This window comes from Mustela nivalis (assembly GCF_964662115.1).
Source record: "Mustela nivalis genome assembly, chromosome: 15".
Classification (NCBI taxonomy): Eukaryota; Metazoa; Chordata; class Mammalia; order Carnivora; family Mustelidae; genus Mustela; species Mustela nivalis.
The window spans coordinates 6,830,703-6,844,407 of NC_139034.1; the positions used below are offsets into that span (position 1 = coordinate 6,830,703).

Here is a 13,705-nt window from a genome sequence, read left to right on the forward strand (position 1 = left end):
CTCACTGCTTCTAAAAATGAATATTCCTTAAGAAACACAAAATTTTGAAATAAGGAAAGCATAGATAATATAGATATAGATAATATAGATAGCAATATAATATAATATAATATAATACTGATAATAACAATCTTATCCTCCAATGGAGTATGACTAAATCTCTGCCCATCACTACAATATTCAGTACTTAAGTTACCCACATGATAAAGTTCAAATGCTTCAAAGACAGGCTCATTTTCCCAGCCTTGACCCCCAGAGTGCTGAAGCATGTCTTTGCACTTTTTTTTTTTTTTTTTTTTGCACATTTCTCGCACATTCTGTTTCCTCCTGCAGCATCTGCCTCCTCCTCATGTGTTAAATGCATTACCTATCCTTGGTGGCCCAGCTCAAATGTCTCTTCAGTTGTGAAACCTTCCCTCCCTACCCAACACTGTTTAAGGAAAAATGGAAATAGGTCCATGACAAATAAACCTTATGTGCCCTTCCATATTCTCTCAGAATACTCTGCCTGTCCATCTATCCCGGGTCTTCCCACATTGCATAAACCAGTTATGTACATGGCTGCATCCCTCTCTGGAGACCGGGGACCTTTTAAGAACAGGAAACAGGTCTCAATATCTCTCTTCCACAACCCCTGGGACCTGGCACACACCTGGTCAGTGCTTATGGAGTGCATAAGGACTGAGATAGGGAAGCAGGGTAATTAAAAGATCTCCTCCTCTGAAGAGCTGGTGAAAAACTAGATCCTCAGACTCGGATCTTACATGCAGGAAGCACTAGTCTTATGTTTCAGTTGTTAAGTGCATGAATGGGAAGTTGGAAACACTCCTTCACATTTCAAAAGATAGATACAAAACACCTCGGAGATCGGAAGAACCTGATAAAGGATGCCGCCGAGACCCTCCCCCTGAATCAGTGTCCAGCCGGAAGAGCAGAAGGCTTCCGCCAGCTGAGCCAATGAGACCAGACCTCCACCTTCCTGAGCACCTTCAGTACTTAACCTTCCCTGACGAGTGATGGAAGAAGGCATGAATTTTCTTTATTTATAAACTACTTTACACGTAACCTTATATGCTTATCATCTCTCATATGTAATTCTATGTCCCACAATATTCACTGCTGAAAAGGAGAATGCTGTGGACTTCACCTCCTTGGCTTCTGATGACCATTCCCTACAAACACTTTGCATCCTGTGTGGAAAGTAAAATTAGAAGAAAAGTGAGTCCTTATTATCTTTTTTTTCTGTAATAATTCTCTTAATGGACAGATATTAATAAACCGGCATTAGATAAAGCCGTGAGCTGGTCTAGCCTTTCATCGCAAACTTCAAAATAATTTTTCACACCTTGGGAAGAGGAGCACTCCTTCACAACACCTAAGCATCTAAGTCTGGGAAAAGCAAGAGTTTAAAAAAAAAAAAAAGTCAATAGGGCCAAAGGGAGGTTGGGATTCTGCCTACAGAAGATCAGAGGATGAAGAAGTGATTGACACTTGTGCAGAATCTAAAGAAATTCTTTGGTCAATATTGTTAGCACTTACCGTTCTAAGGCCTTTAGTTGCTGAAAGGCCCCTACATGTCAGCTGGTTTCTCTGCTGTCCTGTACCCTTTTTTAAGTAATCTCTGTACTCATTGTGGGGCTCAAACTTATGACCCCAAGATCAAGAGTCATATGTTCTACCGACTGAGCCCACCAGGAGCCTCTATGCATTTCTTTTTTCTCTTACCATGTGGGTGATCTCAAACCATTTGCCTGTACAAGTACCTACCATTGATACGGGTAGGATGTTCGTTTGAGACCTGGTGAAGCAGCTGCTGGGGAGACCCTTGACAGGCAGCTCAAGTGTGCTCTTCCCGATCAGGTACTTGCAACTGAATTTGTTCCTTAAATTTAAAATTCCTTAACTTTAAAAATTCTTTTTAATTGTGAGAATAATGAATTTTAAAACTAACATCTTTTTTTTAAAAGATTTTATTTATTTATTTGACAGAGATCACAAGTAGGCAGAGAGGCAGGCAGAGAGAGAAAGCAGGTCCCTGCTGAGCAGAGAGCCTGATGTGGGGTTCAATCTCAGGACCCTGGGATCATGACCTGAGCTGAAAACAGAGGCTTTACCCACTGAGCCGCCCGGGTACCCCTAAAACTAACATTTTGTAATCTGTGACTACCCGTGAGAAAGATATTAACTTAAAAAATGTTCATTATTCCATTTTAAAGACCTCAAGGTGGAAACAAACCACCAACAGCTAAGCGTGGCTTCATCGGTCCACTGCCTGGACACAGGAGTTTCAGAAGTCAACTTAATTCATGGAGAATCAATCCAGTTTCCCAATGAAAGGCATGGGCTCAAGGTCCTTAACTTAACCTTGAGAGCAGTCTTCACTAAGTAAGTTTAAGTAAATTGGTAACACCCACGGCACTTACTTCCAAAACGCAAACTGATAATTACCTGTTCCAAAATAGGAAAGAAAGGGTTTTTAATAAGCTCTTACCGTGACACTGCTTATGGGTCCAAAGAATATGAGGATAAGGTACCATTCAGCAACAAAATGTAGACATGTTTGCCTTTTTCAGTGACTGGTCAGTGGGCAGAGAGAAACAATCAGTTGCCTCTGCACTTAATAGGATGTATTCAAAGCACATGTTCTCCTTGGAAACCTGTCCTCTCTCTGTAACTCAACTGAAGTTTTGAGCTAAGCCTTCCCTAATTAAAAAAAGGAAAAAGGACAGTAAACCTGTACAAAGGCTCTGTAGTGCATTCTCTTGAAAGAACATATTTTCTTTCTTTCTTCTCCTTGCAGATTAAAAGAAAGAATAAATTACAGTGTCTGAAATCTGCTCCTTGGACTCTGCATTTAGCCAGCCTTTTCTTGTAACATGAGCAGGGGCCATTCCTTTCTTCTGTTGTTTTTTGTTTTTCCTTTTGGGGAGGAGGGAGCAAGTGAATTTATGTCAAAATGTCCAACTGTTTGGCTGTACCCACCTATGCCAGGGGTCACAATAATACACAAGCATTTTTTTACAGCTTTCCTGTTTTTTACATTTTCAAAGATTTTCCAGGGGATTTTTTTCTCTATTCATTCTATAAGGGATTTTTTAAAAAATTTTTTAAAGATTTTATTTATTCATTTGACAGAGATCACAAGTAGGCAAAGTGGCAGGCGGGGGGGGGGGGTAAGCAGGCTCCCCACTGAGCAGAGAGCCAGACGAGGGGCTCAATCCCAGGACCCTGGGATCATGACCTGAGCTGAAGGCAGAGGCTCAACCCACTGAGCCACCCAGAGCCCCTCTATGAGGGATTTTAGATAGAACCTATTTACTTGGTCTAGGAGCTGCTGTAGGCTTCAAATTGTGTTCTGCTCTGAAAAGAATTCATGTTTTGTTTCTGTACTGTCTTTCTTATGGTTGTGGCTTTCAATCATAACAAATTAGAAATTAGAATAATTTATATTAAGGATTCATTTATAAGGCATTTTTCCTACCGCTTAATTTAAATATATATATATGTACATATATATACACATATGTGTGTATGTGTGTATATAATATAATATATATATATATATATATATATATATATATATATATATCTTATGTCAATTTGACTCAAGTTATCATTTCTATATGGAATTATTATTTTCCCTCTTGGGAGAGTCAGTAAATGAGATAATCTAAAACCCTAATGTTTCATACTGGGTAATAAAGTAACTTTACATTCTCCTCAAGAAAAACCTATCAGCTGGTTTTTCAGTGAAGAGGACCTTCCCAATGAGTGTTTAAGGGGTAACGATTCCAATACCTAGAAATGTTAAATAATGAATGTGTTTCTACTGTGTTATCGCTCCTCCTTCTCCCTTTCGATAGCTTTGGGTGATGGCAGTGAACTTCCTCTGGTCCCACCCACAGAGCTCCCTCCTTCAACACACACCCGTTGGGAGTGGAGAAGCCTTCAGGGCTCCTTCAGGGTGACCCCAGCAGTTGGAAAAATGCCACCGCACAGCAAACCCCCCCAGGGCCACCAAGACCACCACAAAATAGTGTAGGATTTGCTTCAACATGCTGAAGTGAAGAGAAAGAGGGGTATGAACAAATTCATCAGAATTTCAATAAGTATTTAATTTTATGGGTATTCATTGTAATGGTTTCTTCTACTTCTATGCATGCCTAAAAGTTTTCGTGATAACATATTTTTAAAGGAGGAGAAGCGGCACCAAGGCCAGGCATAGGATTTCTGCCAATCATCGCTGAAGAAGATGAAAGCCCAGGCTTCTCTCCACGTATACTAAGTATGGCTCCGCCCCTTACGTCCTCTCTCCACCTTGCTTACCCCAGACCGCATCAGTGGGGCCTCAGGGCACTTTTACTGTAGGCTGAGTTGACCAACAGGAGACCCAGCAGAGGGTGGAAGTGAGGGATGAGAGTGATGTCAAAGAATTTGTTCCCCCAACACCCATCACACAGCCTCACCACGGTCTGACTGTGTCTTTCAACCAAAGGTCACTACCCTTTCCAAGAGATGTTGCTCCAAGGTATGATCATTTGTCCTTCAAGATTCGGCAATTATTTCTACCCTAGTCCCTCAGGTCTTGGGAGGTAACAGTGCCTTAGCTGCCAGGTTCCTCAGCAATTTCTTATCCCTTTTCACCTTTGCATGTAAGCCCTTGGCTTATCCTAAGTAGCTGGGGCGACCCTGTCTATAGACCACTCACCACAGCACGGCTGCCAGTTCAGAGCATGAAAGAGAAAGTGAATCAGATTTGCTACTCTGAAAAGCAGCAGCATGCCTGATTGGCCGACAAATAACCCAAAGCATTCATCCTCCATCCCTCACCAAATCCCTTCCCTTGGTCACTGAAGATGGATTTCTGACTGCTATGAAGCTTACAGCAATGGTGAGTCACCTGCTGCAGACCAGACCCTAGGCTGTGAATACTCCACTGAAGGGCTTAGAATCACACATGCAATATAATTTTTTTTATAAACATATATTTTTATCCCCAGGGGTACAGGTCTGTTAAAAAAAAAAAAAAAAAAAAAGAATCACACATGCAGACTGAGTTTTCCCTCCCTCAGGAACCAGGAAAATGGACATTGCTGCAGAGCCCATGGTGGGAAACCAAGTTGGCCTTTTCATTACCACTTGGTGAGGACCACCAACTGTCCCAAATCACCCTGCTGCCTTTTGATGCTTCTTTCCCTAAAGATACAATGTGGTGTTCACCAGGATTCTCCCCAGCTGTCCCCTATGTACCTTGTGCTTCCTATTGGATGGCCAGATACTGGCACACGTGGACACATTCAGGGGATGATAGTGGTAGGAAGCAAAATCCCCATAACCAACCAAGAGGAGTAAGACAGTCTGGTTTACAGCTGCTCGTTAGCTGGGATGGTGGTAGGCAGCACCATCCTTATAACACCTGAGTGGTGGTGGAAGCCATTACAGATGGCTAGACTTAGCGCTAGTTTTTGGATAAGAGACTGTTGAAAAGAAAACATCAAGCCCCAAATGGAGTCACTTATGTTAAGGGCATCACATCGCAAACCATGACGTAATACCTAACCCAACTGCTGTTTCACTCTCCCCCAGAATGGAACCTTTAACCAGTCAACATGGAATTTCCTGGTCAGAACTAGGAAATGTACTGATACACCCTTTCCTTTCCCCTTAGGAGAGTGACCTTGCCTCAGACAATACATTCTTAGCTAATAATTTCCCTTTTTTCCACTCCCTCTCTGCCTTTAAAAACCTTTCCTTTCTTACAGCCTAATGGACCTCCTTTCTATTTGCTGGAAGAGATGCTGCCTAACTCATGCATCATTCAACAAAGCCAATTTGAATTTTTAAATTACTCAGTTGAATTTTTACTCCTTAACAGAAGTCATCATAATAGGTGTTACCTTTTCTTAGGCATTCTGGGTCAACTACTATGTGAAGTGTTTTACATTCATGATCTCTAACCCAACATTACTGTGGGCATTATGATCCCCATATGAAGAAGATATAACCTATTCAAGGCCACATAACTAGGAAATAGTGAAGCTGAGATTCAAACCAAATATATCTGGATCAAACGTTGCTACTCTTTCCATTACACAATTTGTTTTCCCTGAAAGGAGGTGGAAAGATATTTGTTCTGAGTTTGTTTTGTTTGGATGCAGAGGTATCTAAGGAGAAGTGAGGACAGAGAGAGACTGTGCAGAAGAGGCAGGACAGGACTCATCCTCCCCCCTCTGCCCATATATAAGGGACTGGTTTTAAGCCTATGAGGACAGAAACTCAGGCACAATGTTTATGAAACAAGGAATAAGACTAAGTCCATGAAGTACTGCTTCCCCCCTAAAAACAAACTCCGCATAGGATTCGGGCAAAGCCATTCATCTCCCTTACTGTCCTCTCCCCAAGTTTCAGAGTTGTTTGGGGTTCAAGGTGTCCACTGGGTGCAGGGAATAATGTCTTACAGAAAGCCCAGCTGCACAGGACTTGACAAGTCCCCTTGACTGAGAGGCTCAAGAGGAAAGAACATGAACAAATTCATCCCTGAGCCCATATAAGATGTCACCACCTGAGAAGTCCCAGAAATAGCTGGGGAAGAATTTCAGCAGCCTAGTGGAGCTTGGGGGTTAAGGTCTTGTCCAGCAGGTGAAGGCTTAGAGCCGTGGAGATACAGATGTAAATATTAACTAACCTTATTTATACTCATGAACTACTGAAACTGAGGAGGTGCAGAATCATTGTTAATCCACTTGTTCTTTCTTTGGACACCAGTCGCCCTGGCTCTGGGTCTGGGTCACTGCCATTAGACCCATGGCTTGAAGCCTGAATCCACTCCTGCCCCTCATGAGAAGTACAAGTTCTGGCTTGTTTTCCTGGCCCTCTACTGCCTACTTGATCTTCCCTGTCTGGGCTTCGTTTCATACACTTGGACTCAGCTTATTTGCCTGCTCTCCTGAAGACAGGACTTCGCTTTCCCATCTGAATCTTTCTTATTCCCAGTGGGCTGTCATAGAAAATACATATTTGGTCTTTATCTTCTAGGCCTGGCACAGAGCTTTTAAATTTCCTGAGGACAGTAGCATCTTTTGTATACTGATGAAACTACTCAGGGCAGGGCTCCCAACTGGCTTCAAGATCAGTGGTTAGAGGTGGAGGAACCAATCGTGCAATTAGAGGTTTGGAACTTTCAGCTGTACCCCCTGACTCCAGGGAAGGGAGAGGAGCTGGATATTGAGCTCAATCACTGATGATTTAGTCGAGTGTGTCTACAGAATCAAACTTCAATAAAAACTCTGAAACAACACCCCATTGGTGAACACATCAAAGCGATAAGAGGGCATGGAAATTCTGCACACCCACTGGCCCAAGTCTCGCCCCATGCATCTCTTCCAAATGTCTGTTACTGAATCATATCCTTTACAATAAACTGTAATCATGAGTAAAGCACTGAGTTCTGAGTTGTTTGAGTGAATTATTGAACCTGAGGAAAGGGATCATGGGAATCCCTGAATTTGTAGTTGGGTTGCCTGGAGATCCCCTCTGTGTCCGGCCCCTCAAGTGGGGCAGTCTTGCAGGACTGAACCCTTAACTTCTAGGGTCTGTGCTAATTCTTGGCACCTAGTGTCAGCTGGAGAATTGGGGAATTGATTGTTTTTGGGAAAAAGGCACAACACCCATCGTAATGAGGTTGTTGACATTCATCACCATCAACTTTGCCTTTACTCACTTCACTCCAGCATGCCCATCAACTCCTTATTCTTGGAGCACGCCAGGCAACTCCCCACCTAGGAGTTTTGCATGGGTTCCCCTGTCTGGAACATTCTTCCCCTATATGACTATGACTATTCCTTCCCCTCCTACAAGTGTTTGCTAGATTTCATCTTCTCTGTGGAGTCTGTCCTGACCTTCCTATTTAAAATTGTGACACATGTTCCGTACAGCCCCATCAGACTCCCACCTCCTTTTCTTGGCCTACCATTCCTTTGGTTCCATCATGTAAGATACCATATAATTAAGTTATGTATTACATTTACTATTTGTTTTCTGTTTTTCCCTGCTAGAATATAAGATTCACAAAAGTTGGTATCTATATCAGTTTCATTCCCTGATGTATTCCCAGTACCTGGCACATAATAAATTCTCAATACATCTTAGCTGAGTGCATGATTTTAAGAGCAGCGGTTTATTTGGAGGATCCTAACTAAAATGCTCCCCTGTAATCCCCAGGTTAGATGTCGAGCCAGACATATTGGGTAGACCCTGGAGGAAGATGGGAGAGGCAGGTCCTGTCACACTAGGCTTGAACCAGCTTGAACCTGGACTCTCTCCATGACTAAACTTTAGAAGGCACCTCTGAGCCCTCTTTTCCGTGAGACCTTGCCCTTGGGCTCTGTCTCTTAACAAGAAAACTGCTAAATCGGTTTAGTAAAAAAATCTTTGTACCCTTAATATCTGATTACCCTCAACATTTAACCAAATACCCTGATACCTGATCACCCTGGCCTGCCTTCGGCAAGAATTCTGTCAAGTTGGGTTAGCCAGAATGCCCTTACACTGGATATCTCCTCTTATTAATTTTCCCCTCACTCTGCTCATTGGCTATAAACCTCCGGTTGCCTTTGCTGTATTCAGATTTGAGCCCAATCTCTCTCCCCTGTTGCAATGGTCTTGATACCTCTTGCAATGGTACCGAAGGAAGTCTTCCTTACCATTTTAACAAGTGCCAGAAAAATTTTTTCTTTAACTAAACCTATGAGTTTGGATGAGTCACATACTTTCAGTTTTCTTATCTGTCAAACAGAACCCATAAGAAATTATCTCAGGCATCACCACCAGCCTGAATCAATACCAGATCTGCGAAACTTCTTAGCACACTGTAACTAGAACTGTTTCCTAGGCATCGTACAGGACAATTTCCCCAAACCTTCCCATATCCTGGATTCTGCTTCTATACTGGTACATATGAAACTCCAGACTCTTCCTGATGGCCGAGGAGAGAGAACCAATCCCTCAGCAGCCTTCAACGGGTGAGATGAAGTCTCAACTCTTAGTTTAAATATCCAGATGGTATATCCAATTATACATTTCCCTTTATTTGAGCATAGTACTTGATATTGCTTATTAGACAATCTAACTTCCTTTGGCAAAACATTTACACAAAGTCAGTACCCTAGGAAGGACCTGAGTTGCTGATGCCGTGACTGCGTGAGCCCCCACCACACGCATGCCCCCCCAGGAACTCGGGATACAATGCCCCAAAGCTCAAGAAGCCCAGACTGGATCTTTTTCAGCTTTAAAAATTATCATCTTTCCCCAGGAACAAAAAGGCAATCAAATTTTATAGATTTGTGGTCCTAATAAGATAGGTTCTAAAAGCCTTACTAAAAGTGTATACTTACAAAAATGGTGTTAAGATGGATATTTTGACCCTCAGCCCATGTACTCCACTCTGTGTAGTCACACACTTGGTATATCCAGTCACTGACATTCTGGTTTTAAGTAAATGAGTAAATAAGCTTTAAGTAAAATAAACACATCAGTTCTGAGAAAATTCTACACTACCAAAGCCTACATAATCTACAAAGATACACCCAAAGTTAATATACTTTTTTTAAGCTATAAATAGAATATATCAGCTGGTGATTGCAAAGGCAATGGAATCCATTGGTTTTTTCAACTTCTGTTGGATGCTTAACATCGATCCTGATTGCTGAAGAGTTATATTTACTGACACGAGTGGTCAACTACATAAACACTGCTCTTTAAAATAAACTTATAAATGGTAGTATGTCTAACAAATCAGTCAACTGCCAAGTTGTATGAAAATGAATTCACCTTTTAGTTTGAAAAACTAAAACTCCTTAGTAGTTTTACTTTTACAACTGAGAAGGCATTATATTAAAGCACTTTTAACAGGCAAAAAACAAAAATCTTCAGAAACAGTGTGAGATGGCAAGTATGGTGCTACTTAAGGATGTTTTTCACAGATTTAAACAATTTATCATCAATAATGTTATCTTAGATACCTTACATGCCTTCTTATTATACTAGAAAATACAGAAAATGGTCAACTATTCTAATTGGCCAATAAAGACCAAATCCTCTAAGTAGTCTCAACATTTGCATGCATTCACATATTTAAATAAGAAGCAATCACTAAAGTAATTCTCATTTGCTAGGAAGCAATTTCCACTGAAAAAGTTACACTTATATTCACTAGCTAATAAATAAAACATTTTAAAATTTTTATTTTGGAAATTTTTGGAAGATAAAAACAAATACTTTTCTTTTTCTCTCTCAATTTCAAAGCCAAATTTGAAAAGTCTTTTCATCTGTTGATATCATTAGGTTACAAGATGAGAAGGCTTATCTGGCCTTTAATGGTACTAAAATTTTATTTATTAAGAGTACTGTTTGAATGCAGCATTCCAAATCAATGGAAGAGTGTTTTGTTAGATCCTTAAGAGAAAAGGAACACATAGAAATCTAAGGGGTAATTGTAAATGTTCTATTTTTATGTAAGTCCTCAAGAATGTATATGTCCTTATAAAATAGCAACTAAATTTGAGGAAAGGAGTGAACTTTGTTTTTACCAAAGTTGACAAAGTAAATGCAGACTTCTCTCTCTCTCTTCTTTCCCAAATTATTTGATACAATTTTAGGTATTTCACAGTTTTTAATTTAATATTTTCCAAGTAATCACATGGCCAGTAAGAGGCACTACATATACACTTGAGGAAATAGAAAATGAGGTACATCTAATCAACTGCCCATTACAACACCCACACCAGAACACAAAAAATCCAAAAACCATCTGGACAAAGATAAGGAATGATTTTCAACCCTTGGCTTGAATTGTTACAGACATAATTCCAGGTTACAGCTGAAGTATTTACAGTTGACTCACTTTTATCTCTAGAAAGTTTTCATCTGTTTTTGTTTATCTATGTTTCATTTGGGAAAACCCAATAAGCCTTAAAAAAAAAAATCAATGCAAATCGTTGTAATTTAAAACATTAACCCATTTACCTATTATCCTTGGTCTCCATCATCACTTCTGGCATATGTGTCTGTGAAAGTCATGAAACTATTTTTCTGTCTTCAAAGTCTTTCGTTTGTGTTTCCTTTAAACGTGTACTCCACACTCAGCTCTGCCTGGCGGGCGAGAAGCCTGTATTTCCCTCAGTGTCCATTCATCATCTGATGCCCGGAAGCATTGCTATGTTTTGTTGTGTTCCTTCAGGTAAGACTCTCCAGTCTAAAAGTGGTTGCCTCCCTGGGTGATGCCTTCCGATTTGGACACCCACAGAAGTTTTTAAGGTAAAATAGTATTGAGCAGGTAATGGTCTGGGGTTTTCCTCCACAGCAGAAAAAAAGCTATTTTCATCTAAGAATCCCCTGTACTTCTTTTTGAAGGTGGTGAGGAGAAATGTTGTAGAAGCTCTTAGGCTCCGTGTTTCTCACCCTCATCTCAGCGGATGTAAAACATTCACTGGCAAAAGCCTTTCTTCTTGGTCTGGCGATACGTGCATTGCCACATCACTTTTGGATCCTAAAAGAAAAATCAAGGAAGTTTCAGGGAAGGAGTTGGGAGAAGTACTCAGAGTAAATGCACTGAAAATGTAATTCCTCGTGGAAGGCAGCCATGGCTCTTACATCCAGCGACTTTCTAATTATAAACTGCTGGTTGCACTACGGCCCTGCCAAATGACATGGTATTTATCCTTCACCTCACAACCCACAAGCGCACATGTGTAACTACACATGGCGGACACTATAAACAAAAAACATGTCCACTTAATTTAGTTTCATGTTCTCACTCCCCATGCGTTTCTTCTCATTTCTCTATTTCCCTGGCTTCTTTCAAGTGAAATACGTACTTCACACGATGTGCCTTTTTTCAGAAACAATACCTTTAAATCCAAAGGTACAACTTTACGTATGATATAACGCATGTTAGAAAGCAAAACATCTATACCAGAGAAAGAAAAGAAAATGTGTCTATCTGAAAGTCTTTTTCTTTTTTCTTTTCTTCATTAACATATAATGTATTATTAGTCCCAGGGGTACAGGTCTGTGAATCACCAGGTTTACACACTTCACAGCACTCACTAAAGCACATACCCTCCCCAATGTCCATAACCCCCACTGCCCTTCTCCCCAACCCCCTCCCCCCACCCCCCCAACCCTCAGTTTTTTTGTGAGATTAAGAGTCTCTTATGGTTTGTCTCCCTCCCGATCCCATCTTGTTTCATTTATTCTTTTCCTACCCCCTAAACCCCCCAAGTTGCCTCTCAACTTCCTCATATCAGGGAGATCATATGATAATTGTCTTTCTCTGATTATGAAAGTCATCATCTTCTTCTTCTTTTTTTAAGTAATATTCCCAGTAATCACTGGTGACTACCAACAGTCTAACATTTTAAGAAAAAAACTAGGAAGATAAAGGATAACCTTCACCAACAGTGATAAGCCAGAGGGACACATAAGATTGAATTTTCTACCCATTCATACAACTCTCATATTTATACATACTTGATAATTTTCAAGGTATTCTCTTAGCACCACACTTAAATGGTTCTTTAAAGTGGACAGAACAAGAGAGGCAGAATTGCTACTATGTTAAAGAAACTTAACACTTGGATACAGGAAGGTGAGGAACTATGTTCAAGTCACTCAACTAGGAACTGAAAAACTGGAAAATGCAAAACCAGCTCCCGAATTCCTATTCTCCTTGTGTTAGCCCACAATATTTCCCTGCTGACAAACATAATTTAGAGATGGTAATCTAAGCTAGACTTACAACACTAGAGATTCTTGACTTCATGAAAACCCAGAAAAATAACTCAGAACTCACTGTAAACTATTCCCTGAAAACACTTCCCCAGTAACCTGCTAAAATAAAAATATTACCAGACATCAGCAATGAGATTAATTGAAACAAACCAATCCAAAATCTTAATTATTCTTTCATATAAAATCATATATAATGAAATTTGATTGTCATGTATCAAGAATTAAATTCTAGATTTAAATTTATAATTAAAATTAAGAAATTATATAGCATGAAGATGAAAGCCTTATATATGACAATGGATTTCAAAAATTAGACTCTTCAATTTGAAATGTTCAGATTAAGAGAAGTTATGTGTATTAAATAGAAGATTAGAATCAATTTCTTTTTCTATAAAACAAGGGGTTGAAATAAGTGTTATAAGTTACTAACACTTGAAAAATCCGATTCCAGACAAGCAACACCTTTAAAATTCTATAATTCATTCTGTGATCTAACTCATAAGCAGTTCTGAATGTAGGGGGTGCCTGGGTGGCTCAGTCAGTTAAGTATCTGCCTTTAAGCTTGGTCATGATCCCAGGATCCTGGGATCCAGCCCTGCATCGGGCTCCCTGCTCAGTAGGGTGTCTGCTTCTCCCTCTCCTGCCCCTCCCCCTGATTGTGCTCTGTGTGTGTGTGGGGGGGGGTGTCAAATAAATAAATAAATAAATAAGTTTATATTTATTTTATATATATTTATAAATAAATAAATGTTTATATTTATTTATATATATATTTATAAATAAATAAATAATTCTGAGAGTAGGAATTAATCCAATGTCTTTTAAATAAAAAATATTTTGTCAATTAAAATGTTGTTTGAAGTATAACCATAAAACATAAATGTATCATACAACAGACACAAGTTTTACATAAACA

General features: G+C 40.0%; 1 protein-coding gene across 2 annotated transcripts in view; it reads right to left on the reverse strand.

Moving 5' to 3' along the window:
* SACS (sacsin molecular chaperone) overlaps nucleotides 1–13,705 on the reverse strand; it is an 89,107-nt gene that overhangs the window by 62,510 nt on the left and 12,892 nt on the right. For both annotated transcript variants that reach the window (XM_082700177.1, XM_082700176.1), the window contains exon 2: nucleotides 11,023–11,545. In XM_082700177.1, the coding sequence (XP_082556303.1) occupies nucleotides 11,023–11,057 (35 nt within the window). In that variant the 5' untranslated portion in view covers nucleotides 11,058–11,545. The remainder of the gene's footprint in view (nucleotides 1–11,022; nucleotides 11,546–13,705) is intronic.